General features: G+C 34.4%; 1 protein-coding gene across 1 annotated transcript in view; it reads left to right on the top strand.

Annotated features, from left to right (window-relative positions):
* The window catches only part of LOC132936183 (mastermind-like protein 2), a 28821-nt gene extending 22442 nt beyond the window's left edge, over window positions 1-6379 (top strand). The window contains 3 exon segments of the mRNA XM_061002876.1: window positions 3860-5612; window positions 5614-6321; window positions 6323-6379. Coding sequence (XP_060858859.1) covers window positions 4674-5612; window positions 5614-6321; window positions 6323-6379 — 1704 coding nt within the window. The 5' untranslated portion in view covers window positions 3860-4673.
* Window positions 6380-20305: the final 13926 nt, after the last annotated feature.

The raw sequence follows: 20305 nt of genomic DNA, 5'->3' as shown, positions 1-20305 counted from the left end.
TTCCACTCAAATCTCTCCCAACCACCGAAATCCTCTAATCTCAAACCTATCTACCCTCAGCATTCCAGGTGACCCTTTAGTTAGCCATTAGTTTGACATTAACTTAAAATTAGTGTACAAAGGTATATTTAACTTATGGTATTGTATGGCTTAAATTAAGTTATATAGCTGAATTTCTTTGTAATGAATTGTAGTATGTTGGTCATTGGTTGAGGGTCAGGTCCGAGCGCTTCTCCGATTTGTTGTGATATGTGGTGTTTATTTCCTCGTGTCTTCGTATTTTTGGCATTCGGTAATGATGTTTTTGACTCTATAGTCCAGTCCATACATTTCGCATATTGGAGGATCGTTTTTTTCCATGAGGTGCCTATGTGTGATGAATGCATGCCCTATTCGTAGACGATTTAGAATAGTTTCCTCTTTTCTCTTTAGTCCTGGGTTATGCCATGTTTGTATGTTGTTTTTTATTTGGTTTAACTTTGTATTCTGGTCAGTCCATAGTTTGAGCCATTTATCGTTCAGGACTTGTTTGGTTGGTTTCTTTTTGTCTCCATATGTGTATATATATTGAGAAATGGGGGTGTCTGGAGAGGAGGCTGCTTTTGACGCTTCTAAGTCTGCTTTTTCATTGCCATGTATGCCAATTTATATATTATATACAATAATAACGACATTTCATTCGTTTTTTATAATATTTTCGTTTCACACACAAAAAAAAAAATATTATTATTACCTATTATGAATTCGTCGACAGTCGCGAATTCGACAAAATACGTTATACGATTTCTTATGTGTCATTTCTATAGGTCAGTGTAACACCACGTCTACTATTCGCATAATAATGTACGGTGGGCGACGTATATAATAGGTATAGGTATAGGTACGCGTATCGTATGTCGTTTCGGATAAATTCATCGTTCCAGTGCACATGCAGGCGATGAGGAGTTTTAAGACATCGATACGCTTCCCCTGCACAACAATATTAATATACATATGTTATGTATTGGTTATAGAACATAGGTATATCAGTATAATATGTACTGCATCTACATTGATACGCAGTGCAACTTGGTTTACTCGAACTTTTTCTCGGTCCTTAAAATGTTCTATTATTGACAGAAATATAATGTCGGATACACGTTTTTTATTTGTTTCCAACCGATTTTACGTAATGTTTTTGTTGTCGACTTCTTAAAAAAAACTTATCTATGATTCATAGATTTTTCTTGCCAAACGCGGTCGATTTAGGACGATATCAAAGTCGACCTCTTTTTGTTAGAACTATTATGATTATTACCGCCTAGGTATATAAACATTTAAACGAGTTAGCAGACCCGCAGTTACATGATAATATCATTGCGCATTTTTTGGGTAAAACAATATGCTGTCTGTGTGAAATGGCATTTTCTGTTAACACGAGAGTTATAAAATCTGAACACCGAATGCACTTGTACGAACACTGATACATACTTTCTGAAGATCATTATATTATAGAGCAGTGTCTTAGTTTATCAGTATGCTACCAAAGACTATTCCCCAGATAATAATCGACTTAAAGCTGACTACGTTATATTAAATGATTATATTATTATACGTTATACGCCAACGATATATATAGTATAATGTTAATTTATTTTGAAAATATTTAGAAATTTGATGTGAAACAATCATTTTAATTTTAATATTTATATATATACGTATGTCAATTATTAATATTAGTTATAAAGAATTCAAAACAAAACAAATTATATTTTTCGTAAGTCGAAAAAAAAAATTAGTCGCCACAGATATAATATATACGATCATCCGGTCACCTATATAATATATTATAGTCTATATATTATATTATTTAGATAAATAATGAACTATATATAATATTTATACGCGCCAATCGTTTGTACATTAATGGGTGTAGTGCGGTGTATATGTTTGTATATTTTTTTTTTTTTTTATTTACATAAGCCGCAACAGCAAAGGTTATTGGCATTAAAACATTAGTATTTTTTAACAAAAAGAAACATTAATAGTGATATGTACAGAGAAATAGAATATGAAAATAACAATAGATAGATACAAAGATAAATAGAAAAATGAGTATATAATAATGAACAGTATGTTTGAGAAATATCTAGGTTATATTAAGTGATATAATCCCGTTAATTTTAAAAAGTTAATTATTTGCTTTATGTTGATAGACTGTGGGCTAAGGGCTTCTTCCAGGTTGTCTGATATGTTGAGGTTAATTCTGATGTCGGCGAATTTACGGCAGTGACATATTATGTGTTCAACCGTGTTTGTATATTATGTCAGTGCATATTATATACTGACACTATACTACGCTTGAGTCCCAAATTGCTATAATAGCAGGTAACTATTGTGTCCGAATAGTTCGGACGAAAGTTACTCGTTAATTAGGTAATACCATATAGGTAAGTATTGCGTCCAAGTGGTCAGGACGCAACTCGCCTTTCGCATATAATATTGTATAAATGTAGGTATTATAATATTTATTAGATTGTGAAGTTCAATATCGCACAAGACGAACAGAGTCACATTTCCCATACATTTCATGACGGTATATATTGAGTAAAAATGATTAATTATGGGTACCTATATATTATTATACAGGTGATATTGTTTTGCTGTATCAAATAGACAATAATAATATTATAATCTCGATTTCGTACGAAATGTACTTACTCGATGTCCTCGCGTATTATTATATTTGTATATTATCCAACTTAATCTAACCAGCTACATATTATATAGTACCCAGGTCACCTGAACCTAGAGAGTGCCCGTACCTATATGTAATAAAAGAGTAGAAAATGAGTAGATGCACTTTGATTGGTTGACACTTAGGCAGTATTCGGACTTATCTAGTTAATTATTTGGTCATCTTTCATCTTATCTAGATAGATAGTTACAAGGTATCTAAACGTTCATCTTACATAATTTTTTTACTAATCTAAATAAATTCATCTAGATACATTTTTTATTGATAAAAATCGCGAAATTGTACAAACGCATTTTTTAATATTTATACAGATTCTCAAACAAAGTTTATAGTTTATAAATAAATGTAATTATTTTTATTTATATCATTATTATTATTATGCTCCTAGTGCTTAACTAAAATATACCTACCTATATAAATTTAAAACCATTTAAAAAATAATTGCATCTTTTTTTTGTCTAGATAAAAAAGTATTTATCTTTATTTAGATAAAAGAAGTACTTATCTAATCCGAACACTGCACTTAGATAATCACTAACTATAATGATAACCACCTTTTTCTGTCCAGTGCATTATTAGTCATCAGATAAATAATTACAATAATTCAAAATAATTTTGTAAATTATATTTTATAATATTATGATTGAATAGAATTATTCATAACTAATACTTTCAAATGTATGATATAAATTTTAGCCATTCTACATAAATATAATTTATTCTATGCAGGTAATTTACTGCAGATAACATATTATAGGTAGGCACATATCAGTGCGAAGTTAATTTTTAAGGCACGTGCAGAGACTAGAGACTAAATGTTATCTGTATAGGAATAAGGTGAATGTCGGTAGTTAAGTGTTAAGTGTTCATTATCAACGACAATCCATGTAAACTTTATTTTTAGTCGAGTCACGCAAATGGGGGGGGGGGGGGGGGGGGGAGAGGAGTTAGAAAAATGTACTGTGCCTTTTGAAAAAATTGTTCGCGCCCCTGTTATTTGCCCTGCAAACGGGTGGTCCATATCACAGTTGTCCATCAATACCGACATAAGCTGCCTATACACTATACAGCCGTGACATCTTAATAAGGCGTCCTGACAAGGGAATTATTTTTATTTTTCAGCTAATCGCACACGCGGCGGTGGCGCCGAATCGCCAGCACCGCCACCACCGCCGTCGCCGCCACAACCGCTGTCACCACCCGACATCGGAACACGATAGGAGCGCGGCCACGCGGGACGGGACGGTATTGACCTTGAGCCGGGAAAACGAAAAAGCGGAATAGAAATAATAATCAGCACAGCCGCCGCGCCGCCGATCTAATTATTATTATTATTGCGCCGCGGCGGCGGCGGCGGTGGCCGAGAGGTGTCTGTCGCGGCCCCGTACCCCGCCGACGGGGGGGCGGGAACGCAGTGCGCGCGGGCCAATGAGCGTGCGCCGTCCCACCCACTGACCGGCGGCACCCGGCGCGGCGCCGCGTCGGTGATCGGGATCGCGCGCCGAACCTGAGGCCACCGTCGGCATTGCAGAAACTGCACCGATCGCACCCTGACGCCGCGCGTCTCACACCGAACACGTCGCGCGTGTCGTACGCCTCACGCGGTACACCTACCATACGTTTTACATACCGTCGTTTTATAATTTTTTATTTTATACGACAGCATATAATAATATCATCGTGACCGTTCTTTAAATTATTTCATTCGTCCGTTGTCTGCGATGTGAATTATCACACCTTTTACCATCATCGTCGTCGTAATTACTCATGTGTTACATCGCTGCTCGCGATGCGGTATCTTCCGTGAATTTTTAACACGACGCCGTAACAGCAAAGTGATTTTAAGTCGACTGCAATAATTATATTTAATTATTTTTGATATTTTTTTACCCGCTTCCCCTCGCTCGCCACTTGAGTTTTCGTATATTATATCAACATGGAAGCTGACGATCCACGGCTGGCCGACGAGTACGTCAACGAGTTCGTGCTCGACCACTTGGACGTATCGACGGTAAAACGCGAGATCCAATCGTCCGACTATCACCACCATCACCACCAACAGCCACATCAGGAACATGGGGGCCATCACCATCACCACCAGCACCACCAGCAGCAACAACAACAACACTCACCTTGTAATGGTGGTCGGGGGACCGCCAGCGTGGCTGGCCGTCTGCCGCCTATGCCCATCACGGGCGTCAACAACGGGTCCCCGGCCACGGCGGCTGCACCCGCCTCAACCGTCGGAGCTGCCACTGCGACGTTGGTGCAGTCATCGCCACCGCCGTCGCACTACCTGCTCACGCCACCGGGTTGTGAACAGGAATACCCACACCACCATCCACTCATCAGACACCAGCACGCTATTAACCAGGTAATTGACGGTGTGGGTGGCGCGGGTGCAGGAATGGTGATACACAGCCACGCGGCAGCCACGGCAGCGGCGGCCACCGGCGTGCTGATAACCGGAGGCACGCCCGCGGTCAAAGTTTCGGGGGCCGAAGCCGCGCCTGTCGGTTCCATGATGTACCCGAGCACGCCGGGGACGCCGCCCGACACGCCGCCGGTGAGCTCATCACCACCGCCGTCCACGCCGATCCCGCAACCGGTATTTATGGAAGAAATGATGTGGTTAACGCAGTCGTTGCGCCAGGGACAGGAACCGCTGGACTTGCGACCAAACTATGCGGGCTCCGACGAAATGCAACAGCACCAGCACCAGCACCAGCATCAGCACCACCCGCACCACCATCACCATCACCACCACCATCAACAACAACAGCAACAAGAACAACGCGAAGATGAAGAACAGCAACAACAACAGCAGCAGCAGCAGCAGCAGCAGCAGCAACAGCAGCAGCAGCAGCCGGTTTCGGGCGGACGTGGAATGGAATATGGTACAACACCAACACTTGACCGTGATACAGCCGAGTAACAGTAATAACAGTTGCTCTGCAGTTGGTGGCAAGGTACCGCCGTTTGGTCGCCCGTCCCTCCTGATGCAAGGGTTATTGAGTCCAGGCTCGTCAAACAGTGTCGTCTACAACAATTACACGAATAGCTGCTCCCTGTACCAGCCGCTGTTCTCGTCCCAACGACTGATGCCCCAGCGCCAGAGCCGGCCGCTGAGCGTGTCAAGCGATAGCGTCATGTCGCCCGTGAGCTCCCGCGGGGGCGGTGGCAGCAGCTTGTACACCCGTGGCGGCGGCTCATCCGACGACTTGATCAACGACGCGCTGCTGCTGCAGCTGCCGGTACGTGATCTCAACAAGCGGCTGCAGGGCATCTCCAAGGAGGAGATCGCCCGGCTCAAGCAGAAACGGCGGACGCTCAAAAACCGCGGGTACGCGCAGAGCTGCCGGACCAAGCGGATGAACCAACGCATCGAGCTGGAGAACGCCAACGAGATACTGGTGACCGAGCTGCATAAGGTGAAATCGGAGCTGGCACGTATCATGCAGGAACGCGACATGTACAAGCAGCGGTTTTCCGCGCTGGCCGTAGCCAGGGAATCGATGAGCACCGCGGCCGCGGCAGCAGCCGTCGCTGCCACTTCATCGGCGTCGTCCACCTCGTCGGTGGCCCGCGGCCGCTGCCCAGCGCGTCGACAGTAGTTCCAATTCGCCAGAGCTCTACCTGTGACAGACGAGGAGGTCGTACGCGTCTGCGCTTTGGATATCCAAGTGAGTGGGACTTATTATAATTATATATAGGTAGCACAAAATAGGCATAGTCCCGTGGTATAGTCTCTATGTATAATAAATGGTATAGGTAATCAGTTGTTTTGTGCACGCGAATAAGATAACTATGAAAAATTATAAAACGGGTTACCACGACTAGTGTATTTGACGATTCGCCATAAAAGGGGTGCATGCGCCGTCGTGTTATAGATAGGTAATAGGTAACAGGCAGTGTTCGGACTTATCTAGATAATTATTTGGTCATCTTTCATCTTATCTAGATAAATAGTTACAAGGTATCTAAACGTTCATCTTATAGATAATTTTTATAATCTAATTAATAAATTCATCTAGATACATTTTTTATTGATAAAAATCGCGAAATTGTACAAACGCATTTTAAATATTTGTGCAGATTCTCAAACCAAGTTTACGGTAATGTAATTATTTTTATTTGTATCATTAATATTATTATGTTCCTAGTGCCCAACTAAAATATTCCTAAATTTAAAACCCATTAAAAATAGATAAATATGAGTTAAGTTATCTTATCTAGATAGATCTGAGTTCATTATCTTTATCTTGATAAAAAAATACTTATCTAATCTTAACACTGGACTAATAGGTAATAGTTATGTTAAATTATTTCAAATTATACATTATACCATTGATCGTACATAGTTCAATGATTATAATACCTACATGCTACAGGAGAGCATACTCTTCAGTTTCATACCAAGTGGTATAAACTGGTATGTAATGCGTAAATTGGTATGCGAAGCTACTGTGTTACATATAGGCGGGCTTAGGATTCGATGTTTTGGGTGTAAATAGCCTAATTTTGCTCCATATCAGCAAAATACAAAACGATAAAATAAATGTTAAACTTGATATCTGAACTCTGAAGGAATAAAAAATGCACGTTGAGAGGACCTGCAATTCCCGCACTGCTGTAGCCACCTCCTCATATCTGAGACGGTGGACTTAAGTCTAATATGCAACACTTTCAAACGTTATGAAATATAATATAATATCTAATATCATTTATCATATTATATACTTAATCAATGCTATAATATCAATATATTATATGATATTCTACTTCTATTGTATATAACGTCGAATCGTTTTTTCTCCGACGGGGGAAATCTATATTATAGGTATATAATATGTTAGCTAAAATTAAATCGTTTAAACGAAATCCGGGGAATCTGGAGGGTACAAACGGCGCCTCTCCCCCGTGACCGCAATTATATAAGTCCTCTGCACACACGGCCCTGCACATTCGCGCGCTGCGTACTCGGAGAATGCGTTAAATTTCCATTATTTGTTTTTTTTTTTTTTTTACAAAAAACTCTCCTCTATATCATAACAATAATAATATAATATACTTGCTTATTATTATTTCTCTACATTATACATATTATAATATTATTATTATCATATTCACCCTGAAATATATGCGCTCGCTCATATCGTGCGACACGGTCATCCGAACCCGCAATCGTTTAAATCGCCTCGACAAGTGGTGCGCAGCCACCCCCCCCCCCCCCCGTCCGCTGCGGCTCGTTGTCAGTTTCACTCCCCCGCCGCCCGGCCGCACCGACGACGGCGCGCGACGTCTGCAATAAACGGCTAATGCGTACTTGCCGGGCGGCAGGTCCGGTGTGCGATGACAAACGAGCCTGCCGAAGACGTCTGGTCATTATCCCATGTATAGATATAAGCGAGCGGGCGCGACGACCGGCAATTGATTCGATATCATTTTTTTTTTCTCTCTTTCAGTTTTCCCCCGAAAACGACGTGCGAACAAAAAATATAGAATAATAAAGAAAAAAAAAAAAACCGTTCACGCGCTCGCCGACGTAATATTATTATCATTATATATTATAGGAGGTACCTGTATAATATATATTGTAATGACGATGTATAGACCGCGACGACCTGCCCATTAAAATTTACACAGGCACAGGTATATTATATAAATATAATTTATTGTTTGGGATCTCACACGCGCGAGCCCGAGAGTAAAGTTATATATATAGTATACAAATATATAGGCACACATGATCCGCATCACCGTTATCAGTCACACGCCAAACAGCAGCTATTATAGTGCACAGTGTATATAGGTATAATATGTTGTTATATGCATCTCGTGCTATATATTATTATCTCATGACGTATACTATACTCTATATAGAGGTACAAACTGATTACATGCGCTATGACGTCCGCCCGCGAGCGAGCCTACCCCTGCCACGCGGTTGTCCGCGTCCGCGTGTTTCTGGTAATATAATATAATATAAATGCGCGATATAATAATAATATGGGAAAATAATAATATCTGAATTGCAATTTTTTTTTTTCACGCATTTAACGTATATTTTGCATATTATAATGATAATATTTTGTGTTGTGATAATAATATAATCTCGAGACGTGAATCGTAACAAACCCACGTATATATATTATATACCCTCTATATATAAACATATACGTAACAACATTATAATATGCGTGTGGCATGTGGTACACTGTATTGCACGCGGTAGTACATCACATAGAGTAATTTCATCAAACGTCGCCATCTCCTTTTTTCTTCAATATTATAAGAATTTTTTTTTAATTTACATGGACAATATAATATTTATATATTTATCATCAGTACCCTACCAATAAACATTTTAATATTGATTTTGAAATAAATTAAAGCACATCTGTGTTGAGTCTTATTAGGACTCTAAAAGTGGAAACGGTACACACGTATGAACTGATAGGACATGTTGGCAACGTTTAGGTATCCTTCTTTATTAGTTATTACTAAATAATAAAAATGGAAACACTTTACTGGTGAGTATATGGGCACTAAAATAGTATAATCTTGTTCTATTACAGTATATAATTACTTTTAAGAAATTATATACTATGATGAAATACGATTAATATAATATAATAATATTCTGCCAGTACTCGCCAGTTAAGCGTTTCCGTTTTTGGTATTTTGTAGGATAATCGTTGCCAACGTCATATCAGATTTCGCCATTACGGATACGATTTGAACTTTTAGAGTGCCATACTTACAGCTAGTGGTCTAATCAGCAGGCTGATCAAGTGTCTTTCCAATATTGTTCTGTAGTGCTAGCACAGTCGATTCCTCGATAATTGTCATTAAAAACCCAATGAAATGTATATTCCAAATAAAAACGACATTTATGTATTCTAACATTTCTATAACAATGTTTCAAAAATCATTAATGTTATGGAAATTCAATCAACTATTAATATAGTTGACTATTAATAATTACTATCAACTTTTTATATTTATGAAATCATTTCAAAATCATAATTCAAATGAAAGTAAAAGTACTTTTAATTTATTTTTTAGTGATATGGCAAATGAGTCTCTGTGACTAAGTTTACACTATATTCTATAATATTCTATATTTTTTCTATGTATTGATTTATTGCTTAAACTAAATTTCAAAAAATGTTATAACTGGTTAATTTAATGTGGTAAATGGTAAAATGATAATATAATTTATTGTTTTGAATTAAACTAACTTTGAACCTCTTCCGTCACACGTTGTTCCACAAGTTAAAAATGATTGATAAAAGACTTATTGAAACTTTGTCTCGACGGAAACGTACGCGTACCTACTCCTAGTTTAATTGACGTAACCAGTAACATGGAACTATTACCCTAAGCTTATAAGGTGTATTTAATTATTTATATAAAAAAAATAAACATTACCAACATTCTAATTTGTTAATAAGTATCTTAATAATAAGTATCTTAATTGGTAATTGACAACGGATAAAAAGCAGTCATAAAAAATATTCACGCAGGACATCGGTGATCACTGTTCAACCACAAAAACAACTGTAAAGATGTTTGTTAAAAGCAAAAAGTACCTAACCTACCTATCAAATAATTATTACTTGTAGAAAAAAATGAAAAATATAAAGTTATTTTTATTTGAGTTTTCCCAAATTAAATAAATTTTAAAGTACAAATAAAATGTACAAAACATACCAATTCTCAATACTTTGATCGAGTTCTACAGTGGTAATTAACAGTTCAATTACAAAAGTTCATGACAATCAATTATTGTAGATACAATGCAGGTTATCAATTGTTACTATTATTTTTTAATTTTTACTCATTCATTACCTATTGTTTTGATGTTTTATCAATATCGAATTTATCTACTCATATCTCCTGCTTTTCACAAACGTAACATGCATTAGCATCTCCAAATGACATCTAACTTTGAACAGCTATATCTCACAAACCATGGATTAATGAAAAATTGAAATTTTATCGTAAGAATTCAGAAAAAATAGATTGATTTGTCACTATTTGATGGTGGCTATTAACCAATGAAAATAAAGGTAAACAAATTGCAATTTTTTTTAATTTTAGAAAAGTATGTAGGTATAGTTAACTATCTAATTCAGCCGAGTCGCGATAACTCGAATTCAAAGGGGGATAAAACTTCACTTCGGGATTTGTATTATTCGAGATATCTAACTAACTTATAGGGGAAACATTGTTTAGGGATGTAAAACACAATATTCGAGTTGTCAATTTTTTTGAGTTATCGCAACTCGACTGTATTTGAAAAAAAAATGATTTTTTTCGAAATAATGTGTGTGCATCGATAGAATAATCACTCTGTATAGGTATATTTATTACCTATACATGCAACTTGTGCGTACTATAATATTATCTCATGTTTATAGCTACAGACTGATTGCATACAATGTGCCTGCTCCTCCCACGCCGTCGTCCTAGTTTGTTTCTTGTAATATGTTTAGGTATAGGAAAATATCTAAACTGCCGTTTTCGTTTCATACGCGTGTAGGTACGATAATATTTTGTGTTGTGATAATAATATAATCTCGGTACGCGAACATTGTAACAAACCTATACGTAACGTACACAGCATTGAATGCGTACTAAACAAAATGTATACTACACATGTACAACATATATATTATATAGAAACACGATATAGGAAACGAGCTAATTCGCGTACAATTATATATTTATATTTGAATCTATATAGGCATAATGTGATATGTATATTGAGAGATTTTCGACAGAAAGATTGCAAACGAATACTAATATAAGCATTTCGATCGATCGCACTCCAGTGAAATAAGAAAAAAAATTAAACACTAACACTTTCCGGGCTAACTTGACGGCTAGTGTCACGTGTATGCCGGTCGACAGAGTAGATTAAAAAATAGCTTTTCGAGAATATAATAGACTGCACAACTCTCAATAACAAGTAATTGAAATTAGAAATTCTGCGTATATTATATAGGTAACCTACCTAATTAAAATATTACGTATTTTAATATTGTACCGTTTGTGATGTTGAAATTTCCGTTGAACTACTTGTCGCGCGTAGGCTCATACTTAACTTATTTAATTATGTGATGTGCACGATGGTATAATATCACCTATCCCATATATGTGGTATAATAGGTCACCAATAAGTTTTTGTTTTTTTTTTTTTTTTTATATCCATAAATAATATACCATGCGTAACCGCACCTGTGAACCGGCTGCAATATTCGGCGTGTAGTTTTAGATTTTTTAGTCAAAACAAATTCGTAAAAAGTGGTTTAAAAACGTTTATTGGATATATTGTAATGTGTACTAATAATAACACTCAGTCGCAGACACGAGCTCGTTCGAAATAATAATGATTACCGATTTGTTTATAGTTTCTGCAGAATACACGCGCAAAACTGTATCAGACTTCAACACCAGCACATAGTAATAATATCGCGTGTTCAAATATTACCAACACAGACAATAATTTAAATATAAATAGTTTAATAGTTGTTGAACAAACTAATTGCAATCACCTATAATAAACCGTCCGACTTAACTTTATTATAGTCTATACACTCTATACAGGTATTGTTAGATATCAAAAAAAAAAAAAATATGTATTTGCATTAATCGATTAATATATTATGCTATTGTGTATAGTTTGTATTCCATACAAGTTACAGTAAAACATATTTGATTGGTAGTGTGGAAATTCTACGAAACATACCTATTATAAAAAAAAAAAAAAAATCTTTATTGGAATATTATTTAAAATAAAAGTTATATTGACGTAGACATCTATATATATTATAATATTATACATTAATAAATTTATGCTTATTATTGTAAGAACTAAAAGTACATTACAAGTGACGACTGTCTTATTAACAAATTATTTGTCAAAATACTTAAAAATATTTATTATTCTTTTTTTTTTTTTGCCACTTCATATGAAATGTTTCGTTTTGATGATAAATTATTATTTTATTTGCAAACCCTCAAGAATTAAAAATGTAGTACTTAAATTGAAGGAAATATATTTAATTCATCGTGTAATGACCTACAGGAATTTTAATAGAGTAATAATTATTCCGTTTTAAACGAGGAATCACATTTATATATATATGTTCAACCCGGACACCAGGTACATTATATATGTCTGTAAAAAATGTTTTTCTCCGAGGTTAGCACTTTGGTCTTTGAATAGGTATTGTACAACAATAGTAGGTACAATAGTATCATTAGTGTCAATAAACTACATTTAAACATTTTGTCGTTTATTGATGGTGTGCTATAGTAGGTATCTATTCTACTCTTAATGTAGTGATTAAAATATAATGTGAATAATGGAACAGTAAATCCCCTACAATACGTTTCAAAAATATCGTTATAACCAGCTGAATTTTGAAAATGTGGTCTAATGAAATGAAAAATACGTGCTTATGATAATAGCATGTCTCGAAAAGCGATCATGGTTTTAATTAATATACTCTAAAAACATATAGAAAATATAATTGCAGAACCATTTAAAAATAAATATATTTTTAAGCTTTTCACAGAAAAAATAATAAAATTGTAAGTAAAAAAAAGAAGTCATCATCTAGCTTATAGTTTATTACACATTAATCAAAATTAGTGATATTATTCAGATACACATTGAAACTGGCTGGAGTAAAATATTCTAAAAAAAGTTAGATGAAATAACGATTCCAAAAAAATTGCCACGGTAAAAACAAACATATAATTTGATACCCGTTGGCTGATTTGTAAATAAAATTAATCTAATATATTTATTTGTCAAGTTTGAATTATTATATTTTCGGCAATTTATTCATTAATAATAATTATTGGAAAACGGTATATTAAAAAACTTAATCATCTTATGACGAGACCAAATCAATTTTCACATTTTTAAATGTCTCTCGCAGTATGCTTACACAATTGTTGTTCAGTTATATTTTATTATGTGTCCAATATGGGTTATTCACGATAATAAAATTGCTATAAGTCCCAAACCCTGAATTTATTAAAACTATTATAATCTATCGTACATCGTGTATTTACCATATTACAATTTATAATATATACGGGACATTTTCTGAGACGAATTTGTTTACTCACATCGATGGATTTAGCGTACGTAGACAACTTAATCTTTAGCTTAATCGCGTATATTATTATGGCCAAATACATATTATTTAAGTATAGGTAAATAGCCAAATAGGTAATTCGGTTTTAGTAAATCTATAAACCTATGGAATTTAAATAATAGTTAGACAACCGGTGGCGATACGCTAAACTCGTAGGTATTTATATTATATACAAGATGATTCACCAAACATGCACGATGCACAACACAATTGTTTTCTATATGATAATGAGTATAATCAATTTTTAATTTTTGGAATATTATTAAGTATACTTACTTAAGGACTGTATTTTAAAATACTTAGATTTTTCATACCATTTGAGGTCCTAGCTTCAGTGGCGATATCAACTTCTTTTATTTAAAATAAGATTTTTCCTTTAAATTGTTAACACATTGACGTCACACCGTCAGCAGTCATGTTTTTTCAAGTCATAGGATACCATGAATGCATAGCATTGGCCAATATTCAAAGCGATGCTAATTGACAGAATTAGTTGTAATTCTATAGCAGCCATGACCTTCAATGTGTTGATTAGAGATGGGTTTTTTGAAAATGTAGACGTATCTAAATCAAAATTAGAACGAGTAGTTTTTTAGTCATTTAATTTTGTGTGTTTACTGAGGATGATATAGGTCCAAGATAATGGGTTTGAACTACAATGATTTGAAACATATTTTAATAAATTGTAAAAATATTTGAGCATATAATAAATTAGTAAACTAGATCCAATATTACTTCTGTTTTATATTCTTAAGAACTATTATTAGTATAGGTACAGATTTTAATAGCTCGAAAACTACTTCTTTAAATTTTGATTTGGGTGCATTAAAATGTTCGCAAAAATCATCTGCTTAACAATTTATACCAAAAAAGTTGGATACTCATTTGGAAAAAAAACAACGTTTGCATCGTCACAGGACAGTTCCCGAACAGCATAAAAATTTAAATACTTGAAAACGTCGTCCTTGAGAATAGGTATCCTTAAAACTTTACAAATCAAAATTTAAATATATTCACTGTTACAGGAAAAAATGGGGGTTAGAATGCTTGGCGAATCACCCTATATACATACACACACGCACACACACACACACACACACACACACACAGCAGTACGGTTTATAACACGCGGTGCGTCTGTTAAACCATCGATTTCTATCTCGTTGCGGCGTTTAACACTGCATATGACGGGGTGGTACAACTTACCGTACAAGTATGGTATGTATATCTATATATGTGCGTGTGTGCTCGGACCACGCTCGGGAAACAGTTATATCGTTCGATTGATGTCGGTGAAGTGTATCGGACTTACACACACACACACACACACACACACACACACACGCTATCTTCGACGGGGTAGTTTAGTGTGGTGGTTAACTGACCGCCCGAGAATTGGCCGTCGGTAACGACTCGCCATTCAGACCGCGATAGTTCTTCAAGACTCGCGGGCGTGTAGGCGCTATTATGCGCTAATTGCGATGTGCGGGAGTAGGAATGGAGAGGATTTTTTTTTTTTGGGGGGGGGGGGGGGGGGTGAAGGAGATTTTCAACCTCAGACATAATATTATAGAACATTATTTTACAACGGTCAAAAACATAATATACATGTTAGCGTTAAAACCATGCGAAATTGCGAAATGGTGTTTTTTCATTAAATATCTAGGTACTTAGTGTGTAATACCTAGTTAAGACGATGAATTTTTAAAATGATTTTTAAATTTTGTAATCATCTTGTAGATAAAAAATAAATAATACATAGTAGCAGGTATTCCTCGTTTCAGATATAGGCTGGACTTAATAAACCAACTTAATTTTTAAACATTGTAAACAAGTTACATTATTATATAGAAATGTCTGAAATTATTGTATATAGGTATTTTTTATATTCCTTATTTTTTCATGTACTTATTACCTTCTGAAATTTTCTTTTTTTTTCATTTTTGTCCAGATTTCCATTTGGTCTAAATGTATTTGAAAAATTTATTCAATATTTTTTAATATCAAAATAATAATTTTACAGGGATTATATAAAATAGATGGGTAGGTTATTCAATAAATTGATATCTATATAGGTAGTATATTAGTTAAATTTAAAAGTAAATATTTTGACTAAAGTAGTACGAGTTAAATTTAAAAAAAAATAGCTTAATTTCATAATTTTACCATAACAGTGAATATCGTCTATCATATAATATAAAATACAATTTGTGTAATTATTTTTATTTTTTTCTCAGGTGTCTACCAACGTCCGCCAACAATAATTACGGTTCACGAGCATCGCGAACTTGAAATCATACACAGATTAACTTCGATAACAAAAGGATAAGACTAATAAAGTAATTTGTTTTGTTTTGTTTTTTTTTTTTCAGTAGTTATATATTTATATTTAATAGTGCCTATGCGATTTTTTTTTTTTTTTTTGTTATTGTACAGTTTAAATATTTCTGTTTTCTTCTCAACGCCATAAGACCTTTTCCCGATAAGTATACAAACGTATACAATAATATTATATAATCGGCGTAAGCTTAATAATAATAATTATAATAATATACCAACTCGTACGCAGGTACATTATGTTATGTTATTACACTAAATATTTATAAAATGTAAGTATAACTTAATGGTACCAATCGAAAAAGACGTGTCGACTTTTCTCGCACGCACCGTACGGTTATAATTGTTTTATTTTTGCCACCATTATGATAAAACGGTATATAATATTATATAGGTGTTGACCTATACCTACGTGTTTAAATTTCGCGAGAATAATAATATTGTTTGTACATAACCAATGTAATATTTTGAAAATTTTATAGTTACCCGGAAAACCGAAATATTATCACAGCATCTACATAAAGAGCGTCGGTTTTTATGATATTATATTGTATTACACACAAAATAACACATATATAGACATAAATATGCGCAATTTTTTCAATACGACGTCAATTTAATAATTACCATAATTTTGTAAAACTAATGCCATTCCGCGGCCACTGCATAAAAACCACACCCACTCCGCCGCTCGCGTACATATTATTATTATTTTGAACACCGACAGCTTAACGTTTTTTTTCTTCTTTTCTCGATCGTACACAATTATTATTATTTGAGGTACTAGTGTACGCGATAACCACGTGAAAAGTATTTTTCACTCCAAACACCATAGAGCAGTTGGCGCTTTTCCAAACATATTTCTTTAACGGCCTATTGACCGCTTTGAGTAGTCACTTTTCGACCACATTATATAATATTATTATAATGCTACATTATAGTGCCCGTACACTGTTACCGTCAAGGTTCGAGATTTTTCCGTTTAGATTACGCGTATTTTATATTGTGCTCCTCCGGTACGCAAAACAATAACAAAATTATTAAAACGACAATTTTCCCGTTTAAAACTTACAACATAACTATATAATACTCGTCACTATATTACTGTTCTTGATTTCATTTTGAATCCAACCCAATCTCGCCTAGAATAATATGTAAATTTTATACTTGATGTAAGCATAAAATAATATGCTGTACACTAGGTATGTATATAATATGATTAGATGACTATGAAGTACTTATTATCAAAAACCGAACCCCGTTTGTGTACAGATGTTTTTTTTCCACATATATATATATATATAAATATAAATATATAATTTGTTTATTATTATTATAATTATTATTAATACGCCGTTATTAAAGTAATATTAAAAAGTTAAAACTAAGTAATTGTAAGACGCGACTTAAACTGGGCGCAGAAACGTACAAAGTGCTGTTTCGCATATATTTATTGGCCGAAGCCACGGTAATGTACACGCACAGACATCTGTTAAGTAAATAGTGCTAAAATGTTTATTTTATTATTATTATTATTATTATTATTATTATTATTATTATTATTATGTTATTATTATCATTATTATTATTATTTTTTTTTTATATATAAATAGAAGAGAGTTAAAAAAACGTTGATAATTAAGATTCCAAAAATATATTTACCGTCCCCGTTTTAAATTTAAAAACATATGTATATATTATATTGGTCTTGGATACCTACGATGTCTTAGATCTGATATAATATATTTTATAATATTTGGTGTTACATCTATCTCACACACTTAACCGCTGAACCACCCTTATATGTTCATTTAACTTTTTTCGAATTATCCATGAATGGTCGGTGTCATTTGTATACAATATATAATACATAAATACCCTACTCTAACGCGTATAACTTCGACTGCGCGTGAAATTATAATAATTATTCTTATAGTAATTTTCTATGTTCCAATGGCGTGGATAGTTTGCGTGAATGATATTAGTCAGACAATTTGGCTCATGCAATTATCTGTATACAGAAAATAATATGTTAGCTGATAATATAAGAATAAAAAAAGCATTTAAAAACATTTTTATTTTTTTTTTTTACGATCGAAGATTCACGATAAATAACTCATCCGGATGACATCAAGCAACGATCGAATAGGACGAGTTTTCGTTATTTGTCGGGATTTCGATTTCGTCGTCCAACGAAGTATATTATATTATCCGGAAGACCGGAACTCCCTTCCGTGTTTGATATTGTTAAGGGGCTTACGCGTGTCGCCGACTATTGTCGGCTTACAGTTTTTGACTCTGTAAAATCACATAACATCCTATAAAGGTATAACATGTCACCACCACGTGTCTATATATATATATATAACCATTATCAACGAAAAGTTTCTAACTCGTCTTCTATTTCTATATGTTTCAACAACAGGCTTTGAATTCCTTAAGTGGTAACAAAATTGTATGTATAATTTCTTTCAGCCTTTTTTTTTTTTTTTAAATTAGGTAATAATTAATGTTTTTTTATTATTATTATTATTATTAATGAGATTAATTGTTTATTTCGTTTTATTTTTATTTTTATTTTTTTTGTTTATATGTAATCGTTGTATAGTTGTTAAATAATTGTTTTACACGATTGTACTACCTATACTTGTGTAGGGCTATCGTCTGCAATTGATGGCAATAATAATTGATATGTGAATTATGCTAATAAGTTGATGTTAATAAAGTATGAAAAAATGGGCTACACGACGTGAACGGGTATTGTATATATACATAAAACGATTCCCCTACACACAAGCGTATAATATTTTGTTGTTGCGATCCAATAACACCGTGCGCCTAGGTGCCCAAGGCCGTATCTGTGGCGGGTCCAGGGGGTCTGCCCCCCCCCCAAAATTTCTTCAATATGTCTTATTTTTAACCAAATATCAAAACCTAAATTCAATAAAATTACAATATACATGTTTTAGACCTACTCCCTCCCCCCCCGAAAAAAATTTCTGGATACGGCCTTGCAGGTGCTTGATATACATTTTGTGTCGCCTATTTTCTCTCCTGCGCCACAGTATAATACAATTCTGTGCACGATAATTAAAGTATACGCCATCTATCCTGCGGCAAAGCAACCGCAGACGCTGCAGGAAAGCACATTATACTGTACCTACACACGAAAAACAAATAACGCAATAACAAACTATATACAATCACGTCGTCGGAGTATCACAAAATATGATATACCTATATATATATTATACAGTATATAAATATTATATTGTGTTCGGTTTTCAAAAATCGGACGTGCTTATTTGTTAACCGTTATCGCGCGGGTACACGCTCGGTACAGAGGTAGGTACCGCGTCGCGTATATTTGTACGCCAGTGATATTATATTATACCATATAACACATTATTATCCGTATATGTATATATTACTTATAGTGTATTGACATTATTTATTTCGTTGTCGATAAACGCACTACAGATCGACCGAACTGCACCGCATATAGTATAGGTATATTAGATGCGAACAAAAATCGCACACGAAAAATTCCTGCTCGACGATATTGATATTATAATAAAAAATTATAAATACATAAGCAATATAGTAATATAATATATGTTTGTGAATATATGTACACAGTACGATAACATGGCTCACATTCATAACTGTATCGATCTCTGTTTGTATAATATTTAAAACGTCATATATTATATATTATTACCTGACCTACTTATTACCATGCCAGAATTTAACTAAAACGATCGTACTACATATTTACGGCTGAAAATTAATGATTTCATAAGATTTTTAACGTAGTTAGGTAGTTAAAAAGTTGAGTTGAATGTTTGTCTCAGTTTTTTTTAGTTTTTTTTTATTGGCTTTCTTGTTTTTGCTACTACACAAGAGGATTCCAGCACCTACTCGTATGATGTGTTGTCTCAATCTTACTAACGCATAACATGGGTACCAAAATGTAAGTTCAGCAGCTCTTATTTCATATCTTAATTATTATAGTAAACTTACATAATATTACCAAACTTCAAGATAAGAA

Source organism: Metopolophium dirhodum, chromosome 1 (genome assembly GCF_019925205.1).
Source record: "Metopolophium dirhodum isolate CAU chromosome 1, ASM1992520v1, whole genome shotgun sequence".
NCBI classification, from domain to species: Eukaryota; Metazoa; Arthropoda; class Insecta; order Hemiptera; family Aphididae; genus Metopolophium; species Metopolophium dirhodum.
Note: the sequence above shows the minus strand (reverse complement) of the source record. Positions and strands in the feature narration are given on the sequence as shown.